The sequence below is a fragment of the Pygocentrus nattereri genome, chromosome 16 (genome assembly GCF_015220715.1).
Source record: "Pygocentrus nattereri isolate fPygNat1 chromosome 16, fPygNat1.pri, whole genome shotgun sequence".
Classification (NCBI taxonomy): Eukaryota; Metazoa; Chordata; class Actinopteri; order Characiformes; family Serrasalmidae; genus Pygocentrus; species Pygocentrus nattereri.
Window position 1 is genome coordinate 26842852 of NC_051226.1, and position 23457 is coordinate 26866308.

General features: G+C 40.1%; 1 protein-coding gene across 3 annotated transcripts in view; it reads right to left on the reverse strand.

The window, feature by feature from the left end:
* Positions 1-10169: 10169 nt before the first annotated feature.
* The window catches only part of shroom1 (shroom family member 1), a 29023-nt gene continuing 15735 nt past the window's right edge, over positions 10170-23457 (reverse strand). For all 3 annotated transcript variants that reach the window (XM_017701133.2, XM_017701134.2, XM_037546183.1), the window contains exons 2-8: positions 18535-21247; positions 18370-18419; positions 17597-18133; positions 16248-16793; positions 15922-16045; positions 14297-14569; positions 10170-12076 (exon numbers count right to left, since the gene is read on the reverse strand). In XM_017701133.2, the coding sequence (XP_017556622.1) occupies positions 11819-12076; positions 14297-14569; positions 15922-16045; positions 16248-16793; positions 17597-18133; positions 18370-18419; positions 18535-21093 (4347 nt within the window). In that variant the 5' untranslated portion in view covers positions 21094-21247 and the 3' untranslated portion in view covers positions 10170-11818. The remainder of the gene's footprint in view (positions 12077-14296; positions 14570-15921; positions 16046-16247; positions 16794-17596; positions 18134-18369; positions 18420-18534; positions 21248-23457) is intronic.

Below are 23457 nucleotides of genomic sequence, written 5' to 3' on the forward strand. Positions count from 1 at the left end.
CTTTTTACTATGTTACATTTTAGTCAGTCATATCTAGTTACTAATGTCTTTTTTGTGTTTAACCTCTTATGCTCCAGGGTATATTTTGGTTTATCCATCACAATCTACGTGACCAAAACGTAAGGCAAATTATTCAGTAACTGCATGAAATAAGTGTAAAATTGTATTTATTTTTTGTAAAAGCCGCTCTCCAATTAACAGATGTTTTATGATCATAAACATATTGCTATATGCTTACAATTTACAGCTGAAAGCCAAAAATCTTTGATGCACTTTGTATTATTTTATAAAAATAATTTTTCCAGAGCATATGACTGAAAAGACGCCATCTGTTTATAGTTCATAGCCCAGATTTGTGGAAAAATGTCACTTTTCAGTAGACAGAAAAAAGTGAGTTCAGCTTCTATAAGGGTTTAACATTACATCACCCTGTAACAGTGGGGAGCGATGAGGCTTACGTATACGGTGAGATCATTTTTCATTGTGGGCAAATCCAAAATCAGGGTCATAACGGTCCATGGTCAGAGAGCCAACGCGGAGAGAATAACAGTCAGACATAATGAAAGTAAACAGGTCAAATAAACAACAGGGCCTGAAGATCAAAAAACACATCACACTTCAAACATGAAACATATCAAACAACAAACAAACAGCATGATCAAACATACAAATAAGCATACATCAAACAGACCAGCAAACACAAGAGGCAAACACAGGGCTTAAATACACAAGGGCTAACGAGGGTTCACAAGACGCAGGTGGAAAACAGGTGGAAACAATCAGGGACGGAGTCAGAAAACAAGGGGGCCGGACTAGGAAGGAACCCAAACAAAAAAGCACATGGACATGTAAACAGACACACATGGAAGACGGAAACACAACACGAGCACATGGACAGGACTGGGAGGGGCCAATCATGACACACTCACCATTTGACTGGAAAGAAGACGGTTACAGCTCTCATACAACACCCACCTTTTGAATATAGCTTATGGAATATGAAAGTTATGAAATATACGACATAGTGTGTTTTGGAACGACCTGTGGTTCCATCTGAGTTTAAGAGGTTCATTTAATGATGCAACATCTGTACTACTTTGTAATTGGCCAAATCTTTGATTTTGAAATTTTAGTTTTTCATTTTAAATCAAAAGAATTCGAAAAAGAGAAGTCTTTAGTTACTATGCTGCTAGATTCTGAGTTTAGTGAAGTTCCAATGCAGGTCTATAAGTTACTCAGCGCTCAAGCAGTTTTTTGACCTGGTACTTTTGTACTTCCACTCAAGTTGTTTTTTGGAAGGTATTTTTTAATTTTCTTGGGTTATTATTTTACCCAAGTATCAGTCATTTTACATGAGTATTGGTTTAGGCCACTCTATCCACCTTTGATCATTACAAATGTTTAAGAATAAGGAAAATTAAAATTTCCTCTGAGATATTTTAAGGTACAAATATATTGAGGACACATTTGCTCTGATACATTTTGAGCAATCATGTCAAATTTTCTTGTTTTATAGAACTTTACTGTTTGAACGCATGTGCAATAATCAGTTTTCTGTAAAACAGACTGTACACTCAGTGGTCACTTTTTTGGAAACACTCATTTGCTCCATCTGTTGCTGCACAGTTTGTGTTAGCCCTCCTATAGCTGTTCATCAGCGGTCAGTTTGACCACAGAGCCACTCTTGGCTGGGTTTTTTCAAGTGGTAAACCACCCTCAACCTTGCAAACACTGCTGTATCTGATACCCCATTCGTGATTGTTCAGTTCCCAAAGACAGGGCCAGTACTGACCAGGTAAATTTGAGTGGTAACACGGTACTTGAACCCTGCTTCATAACATTGACATAACTCTTCTATAAACATGTCAGGGCAGATTATGTGCAGTATGTGTGTTACAGTGTTACAGTGTATTGTTACCATCACTGGTAAACATCATGACAGGTCATTATGTTTGATGTCATGATGGCGTGCGCTACATGCTAATTTTTGTTAATTGTCCTCTTGTTAGCCATTAAGACATCAATCATTATGACCTCTTTCATGACAGTGACATAACCATGCCATAAGCATGGCACATCATGATACTTGAGTATCATGTCATATGCTGTCATGACTCATGAATTATGTTCTTGCTATGTCCATGACAGTGTAAGAACGTAATTCATGACTTCTCATGACAGCATCTGCTACGTCATGCTTATGGCATGGTTATGTCTGTTTTATGTAGCAGTGTTCAAGGAAAGTCTTACCAAATCATCCACCACCCAAATAATATCTGGTCGGTCCAGTGGTCAGAAACTGAAATGGCTGTCATATCGTGCATCAGCAGATGGGCTACAGACTGTAATTATACACTCACCTGTTAGGTAAATTGAGCTCATAATGTGGCTCGAAGAAAAGAAGATTTCTTAAGATTAGAAGCATTTCTAATGAAGTAGACAGTGACTGTGTATTTACCACCTCTGCTAATCTCTGTCTCATGACCTGTACCTGTTATAAGAGTCAAGAAGACCTGAAATTAATGCTCCTTAAGGACCTTAGTCTACAGTCTAGAGTGTCTCTCCTATGAAATCATTGTGCAGATGAGCTTCTGATGGATGGACTTGTGAAGTAAATATTGCAGCAACAACCATCAGTCTATTCTCTTAGCTGAACTGACTCTTTCGTAAAACTTTAAAAAAGATTGAAAAGTGAGAGAATTCTACATGAGGGGTGGGGAACTCTGGTCCTGGAGGGCTGGATTCCTGCATGGTTTCCTGCTGAAACTCACCCGATTAAACTCATTGGTTAATGGTCCTCAGTTCTTCACTCCTGGATTATATTGTCCAAGATTGGTCTGGTTCTGTGGTGAAGGGATGGGCGATACCAAAGCCATTATAGGAAAGTATGTCCACTCCACCATCTTGGCAGCTATTTTCACTCAGACTTTAGTCTCTTTGAATTGGGAGAGATCTATAAACCCCAAACTGAGCACCACATTTCAGAAACATTTGAAATGACTGGTAAAGTCTGACAAAAACAGCGTAAATAGTTTACTTAAATTTACTTAACTAATAGTTTGTAACGTTTACTTAAATAATGTACAGCTCAATTATGTGCATCCCTCCACAACGAGGGGACCCTTTTCTTGCTTCTAGCTTATCCAGCAAGATGATTGTCTCTTTTTACAGAATGAGTGGACTAGGTTTAGGGTTACGGTTAACAGACACCATGTTGAGTGTCACAACTTTCCCATTCATTTTCCAACCATGTGTTGTCTCCTCCTTAATAACATCTCTGGTAAGACCTCTTTTCTTTTACCATGCAGAGGCCAATTATACCAAATAGAGTAAATTCTTTGTATTTTCAACACTGAAAACCAGTAAAAAGTGGTCATTAAAATTCTACTAAAAAGCAATGCTGCATTAGTATTAATAAACTGCTGGATAAACTGTCTGTTTAGGTAAATAACTCCAAATGATGTGCCATTATAGAGCATTTAATGCATCTCATGTGGCTGTCTGTGCCTGTGTGCGTGTCTGTGTGTGTGTGTGTGTGTGTGTGTGTGTGTGTGTGTGTGTGTGTGTGTGTGTGTGTGTGTGTGTGTGTGTGTGTGTGTGTGTGTGTGAAGCAGAAAGCAGGCATAAGAAAAAGTAGTTCCTACACATTTCATGCTATGATCATTCTATTTACTTATTCACCATCAGGTTAATCTTACTGATGTATATTCAGTTTACTGCTAAAAGAAAACACCTAGTGTCAATATTGTCTTGTGAGGTTTGAAGATATTCTCAGGATCGGAAGTGTCAACGTTTCCATATTGATTCCTTATAGATCTGCACACCCTTCTTGCAAAGTCTAGCATAAACTCTGCATGAGACACAGCATGTTGCACTGAGCAGCCTTTCTTTTCAGGGTATTTCTTCATTTAGTTGTGGGAACCAGTTTAAGCTCAGCTGAGCAGCTGTGGTCAGGCCTCAAAGACGTGTGAACTTGGCATGGCTTTTTGGTGCTAATCTGAGGCCAGTTTTGCAGCTCTGCCGCAGTGACTGAGCTGTGAAGTTGGGAAAGAGGATGCTGGTCTTGTGTGCGAGCGCCTATAGGACAGCAGAGTCTGTGTCAACCTCTAGGCTGACGTTATGAGAAGAGACCAGACTGCTTACATGATGTCATATCCCTTCCAGCTGAAGAGAGGCCTGTTCTCAGCGCCCCAGACCGAGCAAATGTTCCCTCCCTGCTGTATTCATTAAGAGACAAGCAAGGCTAGTAGTGCAGGCATGCGCTCATGCATGAGTAACATAATGTTACATTTTTTTATAGGACAGCTACTGTATTACAGTCACAGCTGGGGATGTAATGACTGTGTGAAGAATCAATTTTTCTCAGATGTAGTTGATCAGCCAAGACATGTTAGATGTCCAAAGTGTGCTTCTTTGATTTAGCTCTGAGCTACGAGGCTAATGCAGGCTTAGCAAACAAATAATGGTAGCCTGGTGCAGACTGCATGCCTAGTTTATCACACAGCTGCCTCAAATTGAAATCAACCTGAAGTTCAAATTGGCCTTTTTTCCGAGTGAGGAAGTGGTAGAAGGGGGAGGTGATGATAATGTGGTTAATATGATGTCCGCACCCACTTTTGCACAGTGATGTAAACTCAGATGGTGTCTAAGAGAGGGGCAAAAAGTGGAAGAAGCAGCAAAACAACAATTTTGTCTTTTAAAATCAAAAGTGACCCTTTTACTGTGTTGATCAATGTACCTGGTCATGATAAGCATGACTTATCATATTTAAAGTCAATGTGAAGCAGAAATCACGATGTACTGTGACGTACACCGATCATAACATTATGACCACCTCCTTGTTTCTACGCTCATTGTCCATTTGATCAGCTCCACTTACTACATAAACTATACTGCCAAAAGTATTGGCTCGTCTGACTTCACGCACATATGAACTTGAGTGACACCCCATTGTTAATCCATAGGGTTTAAGATGACATCGGCCCACCCTTTGCAGCTATAACAGCTTCAACTCTTTTGGGAAGGCTTACCACAAGGTTTAGGAGTGTGTTTATGGGAATTTTTGACCAAACGCTTGGTGATGTAAGGCTTGGATGCAGCTGCTCAGCCAATGGGAAAACCCATTCCATGAAGCTCTCTATGTGGTTCTTAAGCTAATCTGAAGGCCACATGAAGTTTGGAGGTCTGTAGCGATTGACTCTGCAGACTGCTATGTCATTTTACATGGCCTACCACTTTCTGGCTGAGTTGCTGTCGCTCCCAATTGCTTCCAATTTGTTATAATACCACTGACAGTTCACTGTGGAATATTTAGTAGTGAGGAAATTTCACAACTGGACTTGTTGCACAGGTGGTATCTTATCACGGTACCTGAGTTCCTGAGAGACCCATTCTTTCACAAATGTTTTAGAAGCAGTCTGCATGCTGGGGTTCTTGGTTTTATACACCTGTGGCTATGGAAGTGATTCGAATACCTGAATTCAATGATTTGGATGGGTGGGGTGAGTGAATACTTTTGGTAATATAGTGTAGATGTACTTTGTAGTTCTACAGTTAGAGACTGTAGTCCATCTGTTTCACTGTATACTTTGTTAGCCACCTTTTACCCTGTCCTTCAGTGGTCACGACCCCCATGAACCCTCACAGAGCTGGTACTATTTGGGTGGTGGTTCATTCTCAACACTGCAGTAACACTAATGTGGTGGTGGTGTGTTAGTGTGTGTTGTGCTGGTATGAGTGGATCAGACACAGCAGTGCTGCTGGAGTTTTTAAACACTGTGTCCACTCACTGTCCACTCTATTATACACTCCTACCTTGTTGGTTCACCTTGTAGATGTAAAGTCAGTGCCGATGGTTCATCTGCTGCTGCTGCGCAGTTTGTGTTGGTCATCCTCTAGTCCTTTATCGGTGGTCACAGGACTCCAGCAGCATTGCTGTGCCTGATCCAATTAGACCAGCACATCACACACTAACACACCACCACCAGCACATCCGTGTTATGGCAGTGTTGAGAATGATCCACCACCCAAATAGTACCTGCTCTGTGAGGGTCCATGTAGGTCCTGGCCACCGAAGAACAGGGTAAACAGGAGCTAACAAAGTACAATTACAGTCTGTAATTGTAGAACTACAAAGTGCACCTATCTAGTAAGTGAAGCTGATAAAATGGACAATGAGCATAGAAAAAAGGAGGTGGTCATGTTATGCCTAATTGGTTTATTTCCTACTTCCAAGTAAAACATGGTATCACAGAGGGTCTCTGTGTTAGCTGAGCATTTTCTCCCGATGATGGATGGGGTGGTGAGACGGGACATGAAACATGATATTATTGGTTAATATTATAATTATGTATGCTGATGAAACAAAAAGTCACAAAAGGTTATAAAAGCAGCCAAAAGTTGCTACAGTTTGACTAAAGAAACAAGAAGTAGTTTGTTTTAATATGTTATACTCCCAGACATAGATGGCTGTGGCATCACCATGGATCAAACTTGTGGTCTCCCATGTGATAAATTACGTAAATCAATTAAGTGAAAAGGTCCCCTCTGATTAGATTTTTTTGCATTTTCCCAATTCTCTCTCCAGTTTAGTCATGTCTAATACCACCTGTTAACTAGATCTCCCCCCATCACAGTGGTGTCTGTTTCTGGAGAGCTACCTTCCTGCAGAGCCTAGTTCCAACCACAAATTGACCAACCTCTTCCCAAGTCCCTGGTTGGCTGAATCAGATGTATCAGAGTTAAGTAAGGGATGGGGCAGCTTATCGGATACAGGTTGGAAACTCAACTCTGCAGGATAACGGCTCTCCAGGGCCAGTGGTGGAGTCCTCTGCCAAATCTCATGTTACTGCCAACACTATGATTGCTAACACATGCTAACTCTGAGTCAGGTGAAACCAGCCACTGCATCGTTTCAAACTGCTGCTGCCACATCATTGGACAGCTCAGCGTGCTTGCAGGAGGCCCATCCTACCCACACAGAGAAAAAGGTCAATAATGGTTTATTGCACTCCCAGCCAGGAATAGCTATGGCATCGCAATGGATCAATATTTTGGTTTCCCAGTGATAGTGGCAACGCTAGCATGTATTTCTCTTCCTTAATGTGACGTATTTCCCTGGATGTGGTGAACAGTAACATAATGAAACAACTGTCCTTTTAGAGGTGAGTAAAGATCATTACAGTTTAATGAATGATTAGAGGAATAACGATTCTGTCTTCTAAATACGAGACATCATGAATTGTGCTTAATATAAACTGTTACATTTATAAACAAGGTATAAAAAGGTCCAATTTGATTGACTTCTTGAATTCTTGTTTTTCTAGTTTGTTTTTCTGTACTCTTCCACCAAAATTAAATTGCTTTTGCCTGCTTTTAAAACATCTGAGTTTTGATTGCACCACTGTGCACTAGTGGGCAAGGAAATACACATTATTTACACAGTGCAGACAGTATTTAGGGTTAAAGCTGGCTGCTACTACATAAACTATATAGTTGCAGCTAATCTGTGCCTTGTGAGCTTTCATAGCATGTTAGCTATATTAGCTTTATAGCTCAAGTTCAAAACTAAAGAAGTAAACTAGTAAAATGTTCACAATCATTTTACATTTACATTACCGGCATTTGGCTGACGCTCTTATCCAGAGCGACTTACAATTTGATCATTTTACACAGGGAGGCCAAGGTGGTGTTAGGAGTCTTGCCCAAGGACCTTTATTGGTATAGTGTAGGGTGCCTGCCCTGGATTGAACCCCAGTCTACAGCATAGAAGGCAGAGGTGTTAACCACTACACTAACCAACCAAAATCACAAACAACACAGTTGAATGTCACACGTTAAGCAGTCATGGTGTCAATGTCATTTATTCACATAACAAAAACAGTGGAATTCATACGGTCCATTTTACAAACAATATGTTGAAGTGCTTTGATCAGGAAAGAGCACACAACACAACATCTGGATACTTGAAGCACACAATGACACACTACAACATATTAACACCCATTCAAGAAGACTAAAAGGATCCAAGCCCCAAATATACACTCACTCCCCTCCTCTGTTACACAATCTGCCTCCAGCTGGGTTGCACAACTCCTGTCTAGCTGAGGTCTGCCCACAGAGCTGAATTGTCAAACAAAACCCAAGCCTAAACCACTACTAAAAGGCAGACGAGAAAAGAAGGATGTGGTACACAACACCCATCTATAGACACTGCCTGTCACATGTTTGGGAACACCTTTAGACGTTTTCTGACAGAGATATGTTTGGTTTTCACTGTTACTTGTCAGTTACATACTTGTGAGTTTTCTGTAATGTTTTTCAAAATCTCTCTGTAATTAAGAGACCCTTATTAGTCCCACAACAGGGAAATTTCGCCTCTGCATTTAACCCATCTGGGCAGTGAAACACCACATACACACTAGGGGGCAGTGAGCACACTTGCCCGGAGCGGTGGGCAGCCCAAACCGCAGCGCCCGGGGAGCAGTTGGTGTCTTGCTCAAAGACACCTCAGTCATGTGCTGTCGGCTCTGGGGATCAAACCGGCAACCTTCCGGTCACGAGGCTGGATCCCTAACCTCCAACCCATGACTGCCCCTAATTCAGTGATACTTCACGTGTCTTCTGGGTTTTTAGATATAATGTTGATCATTATAGTGATAAAATACTTGTAAATAACGGCTGAGGCCTACACCTTCTCTCAAAAGGATAAAAAAACAATGTCTCAGACATCAAGCGACACAATTCGTAACCATTTCATGTAACAGATTTCTGTGAGGGTGTTTTTAGAAGCACTACCCATTTCAAACGTCTGGTTCCTATCACCACCACTGTGAACAATTTCGACACTAAGTTTCTCTGGAACGGAGAATTTCACATCAAACCATTCATTGTCAAAATTGGTCATCGAAGTTTTACTTGCCATGAAGAGCAGTTTCTGCCAAAACAACGATTTGACACTTTTCCAAACTGTTAACGTCAACAGGAATTCAATGTTATCATGATAAGATCATGTTTCACCTCCACCTCTCCCTACATATGAAGTGAAAATGCTCAGCCAGCTCAAAGACCCACATCATAGTATGAAAGGATTACATGTTATGGCATACTGAAAAGGCACAGCTGATTTAAACACCTAAAACAAGTATATAAAATGTGTTACTAAACAGAAAGAAGTTTGAATCGTATTATTTTTGAAGAAATTGGGAAAGCTAGGTGTTCCAAAACTTTTGACAGGAAGTGTACATGACCAGAGATTCATCCATGGATTCTTAAAGGAAAGAATGTGCTGCCTTGTGGTGGGCTGTCGTGTTTGTGTGGAAAACACTAGTGGTCTTTCGCTTGCCTCTGGAATTCCTCGCAGCCGAATAAACATGGGCCCACAAGAGAGCAGGCTCTTAACCTTTGGGGGCCAACCATCTGTACAAAAGCCAAAACAAACATCCACTTGTTTGTCTGACGAAAATGGCAAATGGCTATTAAAAATGTGTAGAGGCATTCAGACCAACTCTATTACTAAACAATGTCAGGAGATGATCAGAGATTAACTCACAAATTTGGACTTACATAAAGAACTTTAACCATAGTGGTGTCGCTACTCGTTCTCGTTATAGCCAAGTTTGGGTCAAGACTTCGGTCAGCAAGGCACCCAATATATGCAATAATCTGTAGGTATTGGTGAACAACTAAAGAGAGATCAAGCTCATCTTCTCTGCATTCGCATTAAAGTAAACGCAATGTATTACAGCACTGAGTGAAGCTAAGAATACATAAAATCCTAAGCACTTCATACTTGCACATGTTTGCGTTGGCTGAAACAGTAACAGAGTGTTGCTTGCTAAACAAAGTGTCACTTATTGGACTCATAAGTGTGGAAACATGTTCATTTGCAATGAGGGGAATTCTGTTTGCCTTACCGACAACCACAGCAAGTCATTGAGTGCTGTTAATGAAGTGTAGCAGTGTAGATCTTTCATCAGTTAGTTTTTTTCCTCTTTCATTAAACCCCATTACAAACTGCAGCACCGAAACAGGTGTAGCAACTGGACCACGAACACAAATCATGATCATATCCTGAATGACTGAGCAAATCGATTAATTAGCATCACAGAGGTACAGAAACGGTAACAAGATGTTCCGCATATCGGCTGTTAAAGGAGTAAAAAGCAGAGTTTTCATGTTTGGCTCTTTATTCTTCTTTCACTGGCTCTTGCTCACAGCTCTCAGTGACACTGATGGTTTGTTGTTGTATTAGAGTAGGAAGGAAGCTGCATGTTTGACCTGAGAACGACAGACAAGGACAGCATTTCTCCCTGCTCAAAGGGTTAGCATGAGCATTCACGTCTAGTCACTGTGTGGCCCCTAGAGATGGCACTGATCTGATACCAGGTATCTTTATCAGACTGATTCAAGCATGTGGAAAAAGTCATTCTGACTCTGAAATACCACAGATTCGCACTGTGTGATGCAATGTTGTTAGCTGTGTACGTCTTCCTGGGAGAAGTAGCCGTGCTCGGGTAAGTTGAGCATGATAGTCTGCTTTTGGATCTTAACTGAAGTGCTTCAATACATATAGACACTTTTAAAGCTTTGTAGTTTTAAAAATATCAGTATTGACCGACACTTAAGGTTTAAATGTCAGTATCATAGAGTAGTATGGTGCCATCTCTAGTAGGCCCACATCTTATTTTACACACACACACACACACACACACACACACACACACACACACACACACACACACACACACACACACACACACGCACGCACACGCACGCACACAAACACACACACCTTCAGCTGATCCAATTTATTTATACATAAAGGAATGTATTCTCATAGCAAATCGCATGAAGACTTCAATAGTATCAATTGATCACTGTTGTGTCAAAACCTTACAGACTAATCACTTTATAGAAGAAAAATATTGCAATGTATGTTAATGAGATTTAGTCATTTGTGAACCATTTCTGTTGGTCCATTCATTGTGAAATGTTCACAAAATGTACAGGCCAGCTGTCATTTTTAAATGATGGATTTTTTTATGGCAGCCTTTAAAACCAGAAACTACTCATCAGTCAGGGACAGCAGGTAATTTGGGATAGACACCATGATGATAATCTTCAGAACATCATTTTGATCTGTACAGTTTCTATAGCCAGTACAAAGGAACATGATTACCACCCAGTGAAATTACAGGACAGGATACATTTGGACAACTAAATCCATGCACGTGGCTTTAAAATGTCAATAAAAACAATTAAGACTCGATATCAATAGAAATAAATACACATAAAGGGTTGCATTAATGCTTCTATAATAACCGTAATACCAGTGTTTTAATAAGGTTAGAAATGTACGTGCAGTTACGTTATCAAAGTGCTTTTTTCTTATTTAACTTTTTTTGGTCTTCATTTAGAGTGCCTTATGAGTAAACAATAAATTAAGCACTACAAAAGGAAAAAAGTCATTAAAAGGGCATCAGTGAGTGTGTTACTTATCATTTCCACCCTTTCTAGCCATTGTCCCCAACTTAAAGCTTTTCATAGTTTTCAAAGACAGACTGCTGAGATGTGAAGCGAGCACCTAAAGCACAATTGATACAACATAAAATCATAATACAATGAACGAAAGAAAAAAACAAAACAAAAACAAACTGGCATAGGTCTCTTACTGCCTCTGAATTGGCAAAGCAAGTCTAACCAGTCCACTCTAACAGCGTGAAATCCTAAGCAGCCTCAGCAGCGAAAAGCTGTCTGCTAGCTGCGGATCGCTGGCTGAGAATGTTTAGAGGCAGAAGAGACAAAAACATGAAACCTTTTATGGAGGAGGGATACTGTTGAGCAGTGCTTCCAGCTGTTCTTCCCCCAGCCGCTGTTTCTCATCCAGGTCTTTCTGGCGGATGAGCAGCGAGGCCTTGGTTTGGACGAAGCGTCGATACTCCTGCAGCTGGGCGTCCGTCAGCTGCTTGGCGAGGAAGGTGGACACCATGCGCTCCCGCCGGTCCAAATTATCCTTCAGGTCCTTGGCATCCTCCCTCTGTTTGCACAGGAGTTGGTGTCTGTTGTCCAATGATTGCTGTTATAGAAAATAATGAAAGATCTCAGACTTAAAATCCAGAATACAGTTTTTGAACTGTTACCATTTTAATCAATTTTGAGATTGTAACATATCTCTGACACTGATATAGACCAGTGGTTCTCAAACTGGTCCTCAGGGAACCCTAGGACAGTCCACATTTTTGCTCCATCCCAACTTGCAACACAGAGATTAAGCAAAAATGTGGACCTCTGGGAGTCCCTGAGGACCAGTTTGAGACCCACTGAAGACAGGCATTATGCCCAAATATGGAACTCCAGATCTAAAACAGTTTTCTCTATGAGAAAAATGAATGGTGTTTTCCATAAGTCCATAAGCAGTATGTTTTGTCCTGTGCACATTTTCCCCAAATATCACTGGATTCTTTGAATTATGAGGTAATTATGTTAAGGACTCTAAGAGGTACTATTGTGAAATGGAAGTGTCTAGGAGCAAGAATAACTCAGGCAGGAAGCAGAAGACCACACAAACTGACAGAGTGGGGCCGCCAAGTGCTGAAAAACAAAAAATCACCTATCCTCGTTGCATCACAGGCTACAGAGTTCCAAACTGTCTCTAGATGCAACATCAGCCCATGAACTGTCTGCCAGGAGCTTCATGAAACGGGTTTTCATGGCCAAACAGCTGCATACAAGCCTAAAATCACTATGAATAATGAAAGCATCGCTAGAGTGGTGTAAAGCATGCTGTTTATGTATTACAATGTTGCAACTGACAAAATTGTAGGACCACATTTTAAAAAGGCTATGAAAAGCTATTTATACAATTAGGCTGTTTTAATTCGTTGTTTGCAAAAAGATATATCTTTTACATGGAATTATCCAGTGTTCTAGATACTAATGATACACTAAAATGAGAGTACTGTGACATTACTAATCACTAGGCACCAGCTGACAGGTGCCAGTTCATAAATAGCATTAAAGTTAGCAAAAATCAGTTAATTGTATTTTAAATATCAGTGATTTATACAATAAACCTGTCAATATCTGGTAATTGTTGCTAAATGGTTTTGGTTAAAACAGTTTTAGACACTTGGGCCAGACACTGAATTGTCAGGTACTGTATGTTGTGCAATTATTATGCCCTTAGTCTTATGTACACTGTACATGTGCCTCAATTATCAACTGCCTTAAGTCAATATTACCAATCCAAAAAACAAAGACATGAGGTTTGTGAAGGTGCTGACACACCCCACACAGTGTCATCCACTAATATTTGCAGAATGTAAAAGGCCAGTGGTGCTCAAATATTTGTCACCAGAGGGCAGTGCAGATGCAAACTCCATCGAAACTAAAGGGCAGTTTCGGTGATACGCTACCAGGAACTGCTGATTAAAGCAGCAGAGCTCAGAGTACAGAGGCAAACCTTTCACTTCCATACATGACCTGGCTGAAAAGCTCTACAGGAGATCAGAGGAATTCACATATTCAAAAAATTCTTGTTTATTTTTAAGCGCATTTACATCCATTTGATTTCACCATGTAAAAAAACTTCTATTTTCTGGTGACTGTTTCTTAAACCAAGCCCATGGCACACCTAATTCAAATAATTAGGTGGTGAAAAGACTGATAAGCTGATATACAGCTGTTTGAAAAAAACAGAAAACACCCAGGGCAATACACTGAATAGATGATGATGCGCAACATACACTACTGTTCATGACAGAATAGTCATAATAAAAATCATGCTGAAAAGTCATGCCATGGAGACTTAAACATTAGAAACTAGACAAATGCTATTTTTGGTATAGTAGGATAGTAACAAGCTATTTAACCATAAATAAAACCATGAATTATCTGTTTACAGATGTTTTTCTTCTATGGCACAAAGAACTTTTTTGGCACCTTTATTTTTAAGACTATCAACTTTGAGATGCAATCACCACTTCTTAAAATCATTTTAGGATGTTAATTTTATGACATATTTTATTATATTCTTCATGTGATACAGCTTTCTCTATAATATTAGAACCTTCAGTGCTCATTTAAGAATCTTCTACAGCTCCACTCTTATTTTGGGGCACACATAAAATTTCAATAATCATATACTACTCTTAAAAAATTTCACAGATTATTTGAAACCTGTCATGACGCACAGTATTAGCATGCTGGAATCACATCATAGCACAGCAGAGATCTGCTATCCATTTGTTTTTATACTACAGGAAAAAATGTATTAAATTTAATAAAACCCTCTCACCTTCTCCTCAGCATCTGTGCTCTCATCCACTGTGCTGAGGGCATTCTGCACGCGTGCCAGACGTGCAGAGAGGCACAGCAGTAGGTTTACAACTCGCTCCAGGTCTCCAATAAACTGTGTGTAGCGCTCCAGCTCTGCCGGCATGCAGCACTTGCACACAAGAGCCTCCATGGTGTCGCCCCGTACCCCATTCTCTCTCTCTTCACTCTGCAGTGAGGACCGCAAACCCTCCAGAGACTTCAGCTGCTCCTCAATACGGGCTATCAGCTGCCTCTGTGTTGAGACATGTTAGAACAAGAATGTTACACCAGGTAGAAATGCTGTCAAAATGATCAGAAAACAACTCTAAACATTTTTAGAGATGAACTTTTATGGCTTTTTTGTTAGTATTAGAAGCTGTGTGGACACAATAAGTGGTATTAATAATTGGTCATAATAATAATATAATATTGTAAGGTCACAATACACACTTTATGGCCAAAGGTATGTGGACAACCCTCCTAATTATTGAGTTCAGGAATTTCAGCCACACCTATTGCTAATAAATGTATGAAATCAAACATGTAGCCATGCAATCTCCACATATAAAAATTGGTATAGTATAGCAGGTAACACCTCTGCCTTCTACACTGTAGACAGGGTTCAATTTCCTTCCTGAGCAAGCACCATATACTATACAAATAAGAGTCCTTGCGCAGGACTCCTAACACTACCTTCACCTACCGGTGTAAAAAATAACTGTAAGTCACTCTGAACAAGAGCATCTGCCAAATTCCTAAAATATAATGTAAATGCCTGACTTCACAAAAACTCTTAACTATATGGGCACAAATTCCCACAGACACACTGCAAAATCTTGTGTAAAGCCTTTATAGAAGAGTGTGTTACAGCCACAAAGGACAAACCCCATATTAATGGCCATAGTTTTGAAACGAGATGTCCAACAGGCTCAAATATGTGTCATTGCCAGGTGTTAATGAGATTGTCAATGGGCCAAACTGGCATTTTAAATTCATAAATGAAAGTTTAGTTGCCTATTTAAATAACATGAATCAAAGTGCTCCACCGGAAGCAAGAAGGCAACTGGACACAATAAGTCATGCATAATTATGCTGTGACATTTCGGTACAGCTGTGGCAGCAGCCTTCAAATACAGTGCGAGTACACCTGCCTCACATTATTCACGTCATGAAATTGCATCACAGAAAAACAAACAATAAAATAAATAATAAATGGGCAAAAATCTGTAATATACAATTCCGATCGTGTAGATTTTAAACTTATCTGCCTTGAGATATAATCATGACTTTTGAAATATGAGGCATTCTGGATATTTTATTTTATTCTAATGTTCACAGCCTTGTCAATTATTTTAGAAATCTTTTACAGCATTTACAACTGCAAACAGCATTTAAAATCTGTTTAGTACGACTGAGAACATTTTGAATTCTGATTACAAACATTTGAACAGTAGTGCATTTAACTGTGTACTGTTTAGTGTATGTGACTGTAGTATATGTGTCTCATTAAACTCAACCCAAAGCCAAACTGAGCCTTATAAGGCCTGTTCTGCACAGTGAGCAGACTCAAGGAGTCAGGTGTCAGGCAGTTATTGAGACATGTACCTTCTTCTCTGTGACATCATCTCCTGCACTGTACTGTCTGTTTTGCTCCTGGGTAGTCAGGGAAGTGCCATCCCCATTCGGTGCTAATGAGTTGTTTACTTTATCAACATCAGTCATCTCAGGGCTTGACAGAAGAATAACAAGGCAAAGGAGTAAGTGGCAATGTAGGTCAAGGTCTATACGTTGTACGTAATCTATTCACAGTCATATTTATTTATATGGAGATGTATCTATATTTATATGCATGTGAACATGATAAGAAATAATAGGACTAAACATAGAAATATCAGTAAGCATTCATATACAAGACACTGTGCAGTAGTCACCTTTCTGTAGCTGGCTTGTTAATTTGCTGCTCCTGCTTTTTCTTATAGTGTTCTTCCATCAGAAGAGTGTCCTCTGATAACAACTGCTCCATTAGCATGAGTGCTGTTTTCCGATTAGTTATAGGATATAAAATGCGGGCTAGTGATTGGTCTGCTGAGACCACTTCCTGAACCAGCGTCTCCCACCGAGGTGGGTCCTTAGGACTGTCCTTTTCTGGTTTCTCAGCCACCAGAGGTCCACATTTCTTCTCTTTTACCTGCGTTTCATGATCTCTATCAACTGCATAGCTGCAGTTAGTGTCAGGTTCTGAAGCAGTTGGTTCAGCAGGTGATGTGCTCTGAGACTGACCTGTGGCTATATGCTGAGTACTTTCATCTAAATCATTGTCATCTATTTCAGGTGGCAAAATCCACAGAGTGGGGTCTGTTGTGACCCCAAGGCTTAGGGATACTTCATGAACAATATAAGATCTCTGCACCTCACTCACATCTCCAGGCGACTCTTCAGCCTTTGTTGAAGATTGCTCTTGAAAAACTTTCATTTTGCTAAAAAGACAAGAAAAAAACAACAAAAAAAATAACATTACACAGTGATGACACATTAAGCACAACTGTGCTGCTATTATTCACACTCTGTAGTATAGTTTAGGGCCTGACCAATATATAGGTTAGTCAATAATATTCGCCAGTATTAGTGACCTGCTGTATTATTGGTAATTTTGCTGATAAAACAGCAATAATTAGCACCTTTTTTACCTTTTTATTGGTTGTGGCATTACTGGATTTGAACTCACAATTTCTTAAAACAGTTGCGCACTGGGCAGCTCAATATATGGCACTCTCTGTTTGACTATATGATAATAACACATGCTCAACTGGTGAATTTGAACACAAAACACAATCAAGGTACTAGAAAAACATAAAAAAATGCACCCAAACCTCAATTGTTGCATGAAAATAACATAAGAAAACATAAAAAGGTTTTTATGAAGGTCAATAACTAAAATAATAAGTAACAAACAGAAACCAAAAGTGTAAAGCATTCGGTGTAGCTGTGCTACAAGGATTACAACATATTATTATACTACTGTTTCTGTCATTTAACTTTTTTAAGTTAAATGACAGAAAATGATGAGTTTAAGAAGTGTGAAAGTTGAGAACTGACACATATATCAGTCAGCAAATCACTGTTTTACTAAAATGATTGGGGTATAAAAGGATAATATTATCTTAGACATTATTATCGATCATCTGAGTTTTTAGCCCCTTATAAGTGATGATGGTCACAAAATTTCAGTCAGGCCCTAGTACATAATATGATTTGTAGAGAATGAGGTAGGAATTAATACCTGACAGCAAGGTTGTCTTCACTTGTTCCTCTAGGAGGACTAGCTGTAGATGTGACTTTACCTTCTCTACCATTACAGCCATTGTCACACAGAGTCATTGGAGGTTTATCACCACAACTGGGTATACAATTAACATGAGCAGAAAATGCTGATCCAGAGGAGGCAGGGGACAAATTGCATGCTCTGACCCTAGAGTGGTTTTCTGTGGATGAGTGGTCCAGTGAGCAGGGTTCCTTAGAGGACTGATGTTCAGCAGCAACCTGATGGTCTTGCTTGAGTTTTCTTTGGATATGTTTGTGTTTATCAGTCAAAAATGGTAGATCTCTTTTATCAGTGCCAGACAGTAAGTGCTTGCCAGAGAGCTGGTGTAGCTGCTCTGAGCTCTTGCTGAGAGCTCTAGGACTGATGACCACTGAGACTCCAAGTTCCTCCAATGATTTTCCTCTGGGAGCCATAACTCGCATTCGCCGCTGGTCTGGAACTGATCCTGCATAGTGCTTATAAACAGGTACTTCTCTTTCCACTTTAATCTGGGCACTAAAAACACATAATTTGCATGTTAAAAGGCTCAAAAACACCTGAAGACTATTTTAAAAAAATTCAGTATCAAGAACTTTATAAAGGAAAATATAGCCCTTTATCATTTTCAAGTCAATTTACTATTGTCTAAGTATTTATTCCCAAGAACAATGTCAAGACGAATGATTCAAACATAGATAAAACAGCAACAGTTTATCACATTACATCATATTCTTCAAGAAATAAAAGCTTACCATGAGATGTCCTTGTCATGCAGAGGTGAAGACTCATAATGTCTATGGGCCTAGGACAAATACATAATGTTACAAATATTAGCAAAGAAAAAAAAAAACATTTATTAAATGAACCTGTAGATAAACAAAACCCACATTAGGTTGATATTCATTAATGCAACATACCTGATGGAAGGCATGGGGTATTGACGTGCTGCAGGTTCTGGAGGAGCCAGGTTGCTCCTGCTCATCTAGAAGGTTCTCCACTGAGACACATTTCCCTGATGGTGGTGGCGATCCCTCTACCCACCTAGACTGACATGAGTGAATATTTGGTTGGGCATAGGTAAACTGAGCAGATTTACTGGAGCTTGAGTCTAGAATGCGACCTGCAGAGTGCGGCCTGAGGAGCTTCTTCTTTATGGAGGCTGCATTGGCTGAATGAGGTCTTTGACCCCAGTCTGAATGCCTTCCTCCAGTTGAGTGCCGCTGGCTGGGCACCTGTGGCACTGGCAGCTGAGGCTCAGCCACCTTGTGGCCAGTCTTCCGTTCCATGTATGCTACCAAGGCCTTGTGCTGAAGGTGCTTAAGAGTGCTTTTTGAGAAGCTGGAGGCTGACAAAGCACGTCCCCTTGTCTCAAACATCTTTCGTCTGGCAGAAACCAGGCCATGCTCACCGAGGTTGTCTTCTGTGAGCATTACTTCACTCTCACTGCCAAGGGATCGGCAGGTCATATGAACAGGTCTGTCTGCCAGTTGGTGTAGCTTTTCTGGCTCAGAGTGAGACAGTTTTTTCTGTTCTGGGGTCAGACGCTTCCTAGAGCCAATTCGAGGCACCTGTGGCTGAGCAATATTTTGCTGCTTCATGGTTTCCTTCTCAATCTGTTTCTCAATCTCTTGACTAGGGTTCCTCAAAGTCTCTTTATCTGTGTCTTGAAACTTGGGCAGATGAGGTTGCATGGGGCTTTCCAGCTTAGAATGCACATCCTGTGAAGGCGGGCCAGAAGGTATGACAGAGAGCCTCTTGTCAGACCATTGTTCAATTCTGTTTGGCCAAGTGAGCTGCAGATCTTTTCTTTTGAATGAAGTCTCTTTCAAAACTTTAGATTGTGCATCCTTCAGTTTTTCTTTGTAATATTTTTTAAAGGAATCGTCTACGGTGTTGCATGGGTAGGACAACTCATTTAGTTTCTCTTCTGTAGACACTTCACTTGGTGTTGAGTCACCACCAGAAGATTCCTTTCCTGCTTTCTGCTTATCTTTGCCCCAGTCTGGATCTTTGCTACCCAATCTAGAGTTTTTCTCATTTTTGACATTGTTCATGTGGGAGGCCCTGTTTGCTCCAGTGAGGTGGTACAGGAGAGGAGTGCTCTCTTTGCTGATCTTCTCAGTTGGCACCTCTGCTAAGAGCTGTCTCGTCGACCTGTTTACAGCTTCATCTTTTTGTGCAGGTGCATTCTGGTTGTTTTCAGTAATATTCTTAGTCTGAGATGTGTCAGATGCTGAGAAGCTCTTTTCTGGGCCACAGTAGAAGATAGGATGATTGGTGGTATGATGTCTGCCTATATCCATGCTCACAATCCTCTGGCTATCTTCCAAGTCATCTACACTTTGAGCACCTTTCTCATTCTTACAGAAGTAATTTAACACATGGTTCTTAGGAGGCTCCTTATCTTCACTTGTTGTGGCAAATTTTTTTTCCTCTTGAAAAAACAGTTTTCCACTGGGGCCGTCAGGGCTGCTTGGTTTTTTTCCTTGAACATTCTTGAACATGTTTTCCATCGTACTATGAGACCTCTGCTGTTCAGCCTGCCTGTGGGGTTCTGCGGCGGAACTCTCTACCACACACTGTGCCTGTGGGATGCTGGAATCAGGCGATTTGTACACGCCAGTGACAAAATAGAACTGCCCTTTGTGTTGAATACTTCCACTGATCGTGTTTTGTGCCATGTGCCAGGAGTGGATCGCACCTTGCTGTTCAGTGACCGAAGCCTCGTGAGCTGAATGTGACCTCTTCCACTGAATTTCGGACTGGCTGCCCATTGACTGTTGTGAGTGTTCTGGCTGACTTGACTGCAATCGGCTTAAAACAGTTGCTGACTTTGACTCAAAGATCTTATCCACAAGGTCTTGCTTCAGCTGGTCCTTCTGATAATGCTGTGAAACTCGTCGACCACAGACAGGGTCAGACCTCAGACCAAGAGCTTCAGGATTAGCCGTCTGGGTTCTAAAGGAGGAAATGTCTGCAAGTTGCCCCTCAGGACTCTGGCGCACCCTTGAGGTCTCAAGGTTCCTGGTGGTTGCGAAGCTATCAAGACGAGCAGGAGGTGGTGGTGGTGGTAAAGCGGCAGAATGTTCTTGAGAATCTCTGATGTGGGAACAGCCATTACTGTTTTGATGATGCTGATATTGCTGTGCAATGGCCTCCATGGAACGGTACAGCTGGTTCATGCTCTTTGAATCTGACTCCAGGATGCTGGGGCTATATATAGCCTTCACATACTTAAGATCCGCATAGTGCAGACTATGTGGGTGGAAATCGTCTGACAGAAAGGGTGAGGGATAGTCAGGAGCGCTAGATCCTCCAGAGAAAGAGCTATAAGCAGAGTCCCCTTTTCCGTGATGGTGAGTATACTGGTCTATGCTACTAGTAGACTTCGCAGGAGAAAGTCGACTGACGGGAAGGCTAAGAGGGTGCAAGTCGAGGTTGTTCATTCTCTCAAAGTGGAAACTGTAGGAATCCATCTGGAGTGCAAGTTAGAAACATGCATCCAAGTGAAACGTAAGACACAAAGACACATTTACTTGTCCCCTCCTGATATTTTCAGGAATTCTTCCTTTAGCCAGCATCCACTGTCATTATCTTCACTGAACAAAAATTATAGGATTCTGTGAGCACCTGAAGAAACAAATGATACAAACACTATATGTTATTAGTATCAGAAATTCCACAGTAAACTATAAACTGTTTCTTGCACTACCTCTAAATGCTAAATCAAAATTCAGCTACTGCCAATGAGAATTCTTTGCAAATATTTATCAAGCTAATGAGCCGTACATGTAGCGTAGCTAATAAGGCAATGTTTTTTCTACTCACACCCATGATGTTAATTGGCCAATTTTTGCCTTCTATCAGCATGCTCCATTTGTTTTTATGAAAAAACAGATTAAGCGATCGTCCCATGAAAATAAATTAAATATGTGAATCAATAAACGCAACTTATCAGATTCTACCATTATCTTTTGGTTGATAATGTGATTTCAGATGAAAGCATGGGCATCTGTGCTGACTAAAAATAGCATGTTTGTGTTAAATTCTCAACATTGCATGTCTACTGGGCAAGAAGTCAAACAACAACAGTAGCAAGTTTATAGATAAGCATGCACTTCAAACACATTTGAGCCAAACATCTTTATAATGGAAATCATCATGTAAATGGCTCTATCATAGTTTCTTCATGTAGGAATATGACTAAATACCTTTCAAGCACAGTGCTTTGTACAGTGTATCTCTCAGAACTTTGCCCTGGTGTTTATAATTAAATCTCTTTTCCAGTCTCAATCATGTGGAATTCTTCCTAATGCCTGTATTTACTGAGCTGTCCCTAACAGCTCATTGTCAGGATGACTAAGATCTTTATAGGAGATTTGAATGCTTGTAGGAAAAATGCAAGCCTTGATCTGAGGATTTGTAAACTCAGCAATTAAGGATAAAAGATTCACAATAATTGTTAACTGACCTAAAATGCCCACACTGCACACAGAATAAATTGTAAAAGCTTTCTTGTAATGTTGTTTATGAAATGTAAAAATAAAAGGCAAATGAGCAGCAAACAGTGAAAGATTTCATCGTCACCACCTTTAATGAGGGCCTTGAAAGGTGGGGTAGTGGTAATCAAAAATGTCTGGAATGCCATTTCAACTTGGGTGAAATAATTTCGGCTTAATCATGTGACAATTCCTAAATGGATTATGTAGTGTTGAGGAACTCTATGAATGTTAACTATGAAAAAAATTAACGTACTGTATAAAAGTCAGAGACATAACCCTTCATTTACTTAATTTCTAGTCAAAGCTTCTTGTCAGCTACACAATCTTTCAGATCCATAGCGCTTCTCTCAGCAGAAGGATGAACAAAAACACCTCTGAATTATTTCTGAACTTGATTTTCTCTTCTTTCTCTCAACAATACCTGCTTCAAAGGATGTTATAAGGTACTGTTTATCTGTTTGATGGTGACAGTTTTGGTATTCTCTTATTTTTGTAATCTCTTATTTATGTTACACACACACACACACACACACATATACATATATACATATATATATATATATATATATATATATATATATATATATATACACACACACACACATACATACACACACACAGTCTTTGTGTAGATAAAATCTCATGAGAACATGAATAATGGATGCATGACTCTTATGAAGGACATGCAGGTTCCTAAACATAGCTTTAAAAAACATTACACATACTCCTGATACGCACCTGCACAGTACAGAAACAAGCAAAAAAAATAAATAAAATACAACGTGGTACTTAATTATGCTGTATGATATCCTCCTTTAATAAACTTCATTTAGGATTAGGCTGTTACAGAAAGAGGTCAATAAGTGTTTCTGCTACAAGATTCATGTCAGGTTTATATCTTACTGTCTCCATGGAGATAAAATCTCTCATGAGAACATGAATGATGGATGCATGACTCTTAAGAAGGACATGCAGGTTCCTGTACATAGTTCAAAACAACTACACGTACTCCACTTATACCATGATATGCACCTGCAGAGGTCATACAAAGCACAGAAACAGGAAACACAATGACATGAGAGACGTTTCACTTACTAATACATACAACAAACAAAAAGAGGTCTCATGAACTACAATAAGTTGAAGAGCTGTAGCGCTGTCCTCTGTTAATGCATCCAAATAAAAACTTCCCAGTGAAGCAATGGGGTTATTTAAACTAGAGCATGACAAGACAGATGTAAAGTGATCGCTTAATTGACTGTTGTTTGTGGGATATTGTGGCTTAAATTCATATTTTGCCATGTGTACACATGGGCGTTCATGTGCAAGAGCAAGAGT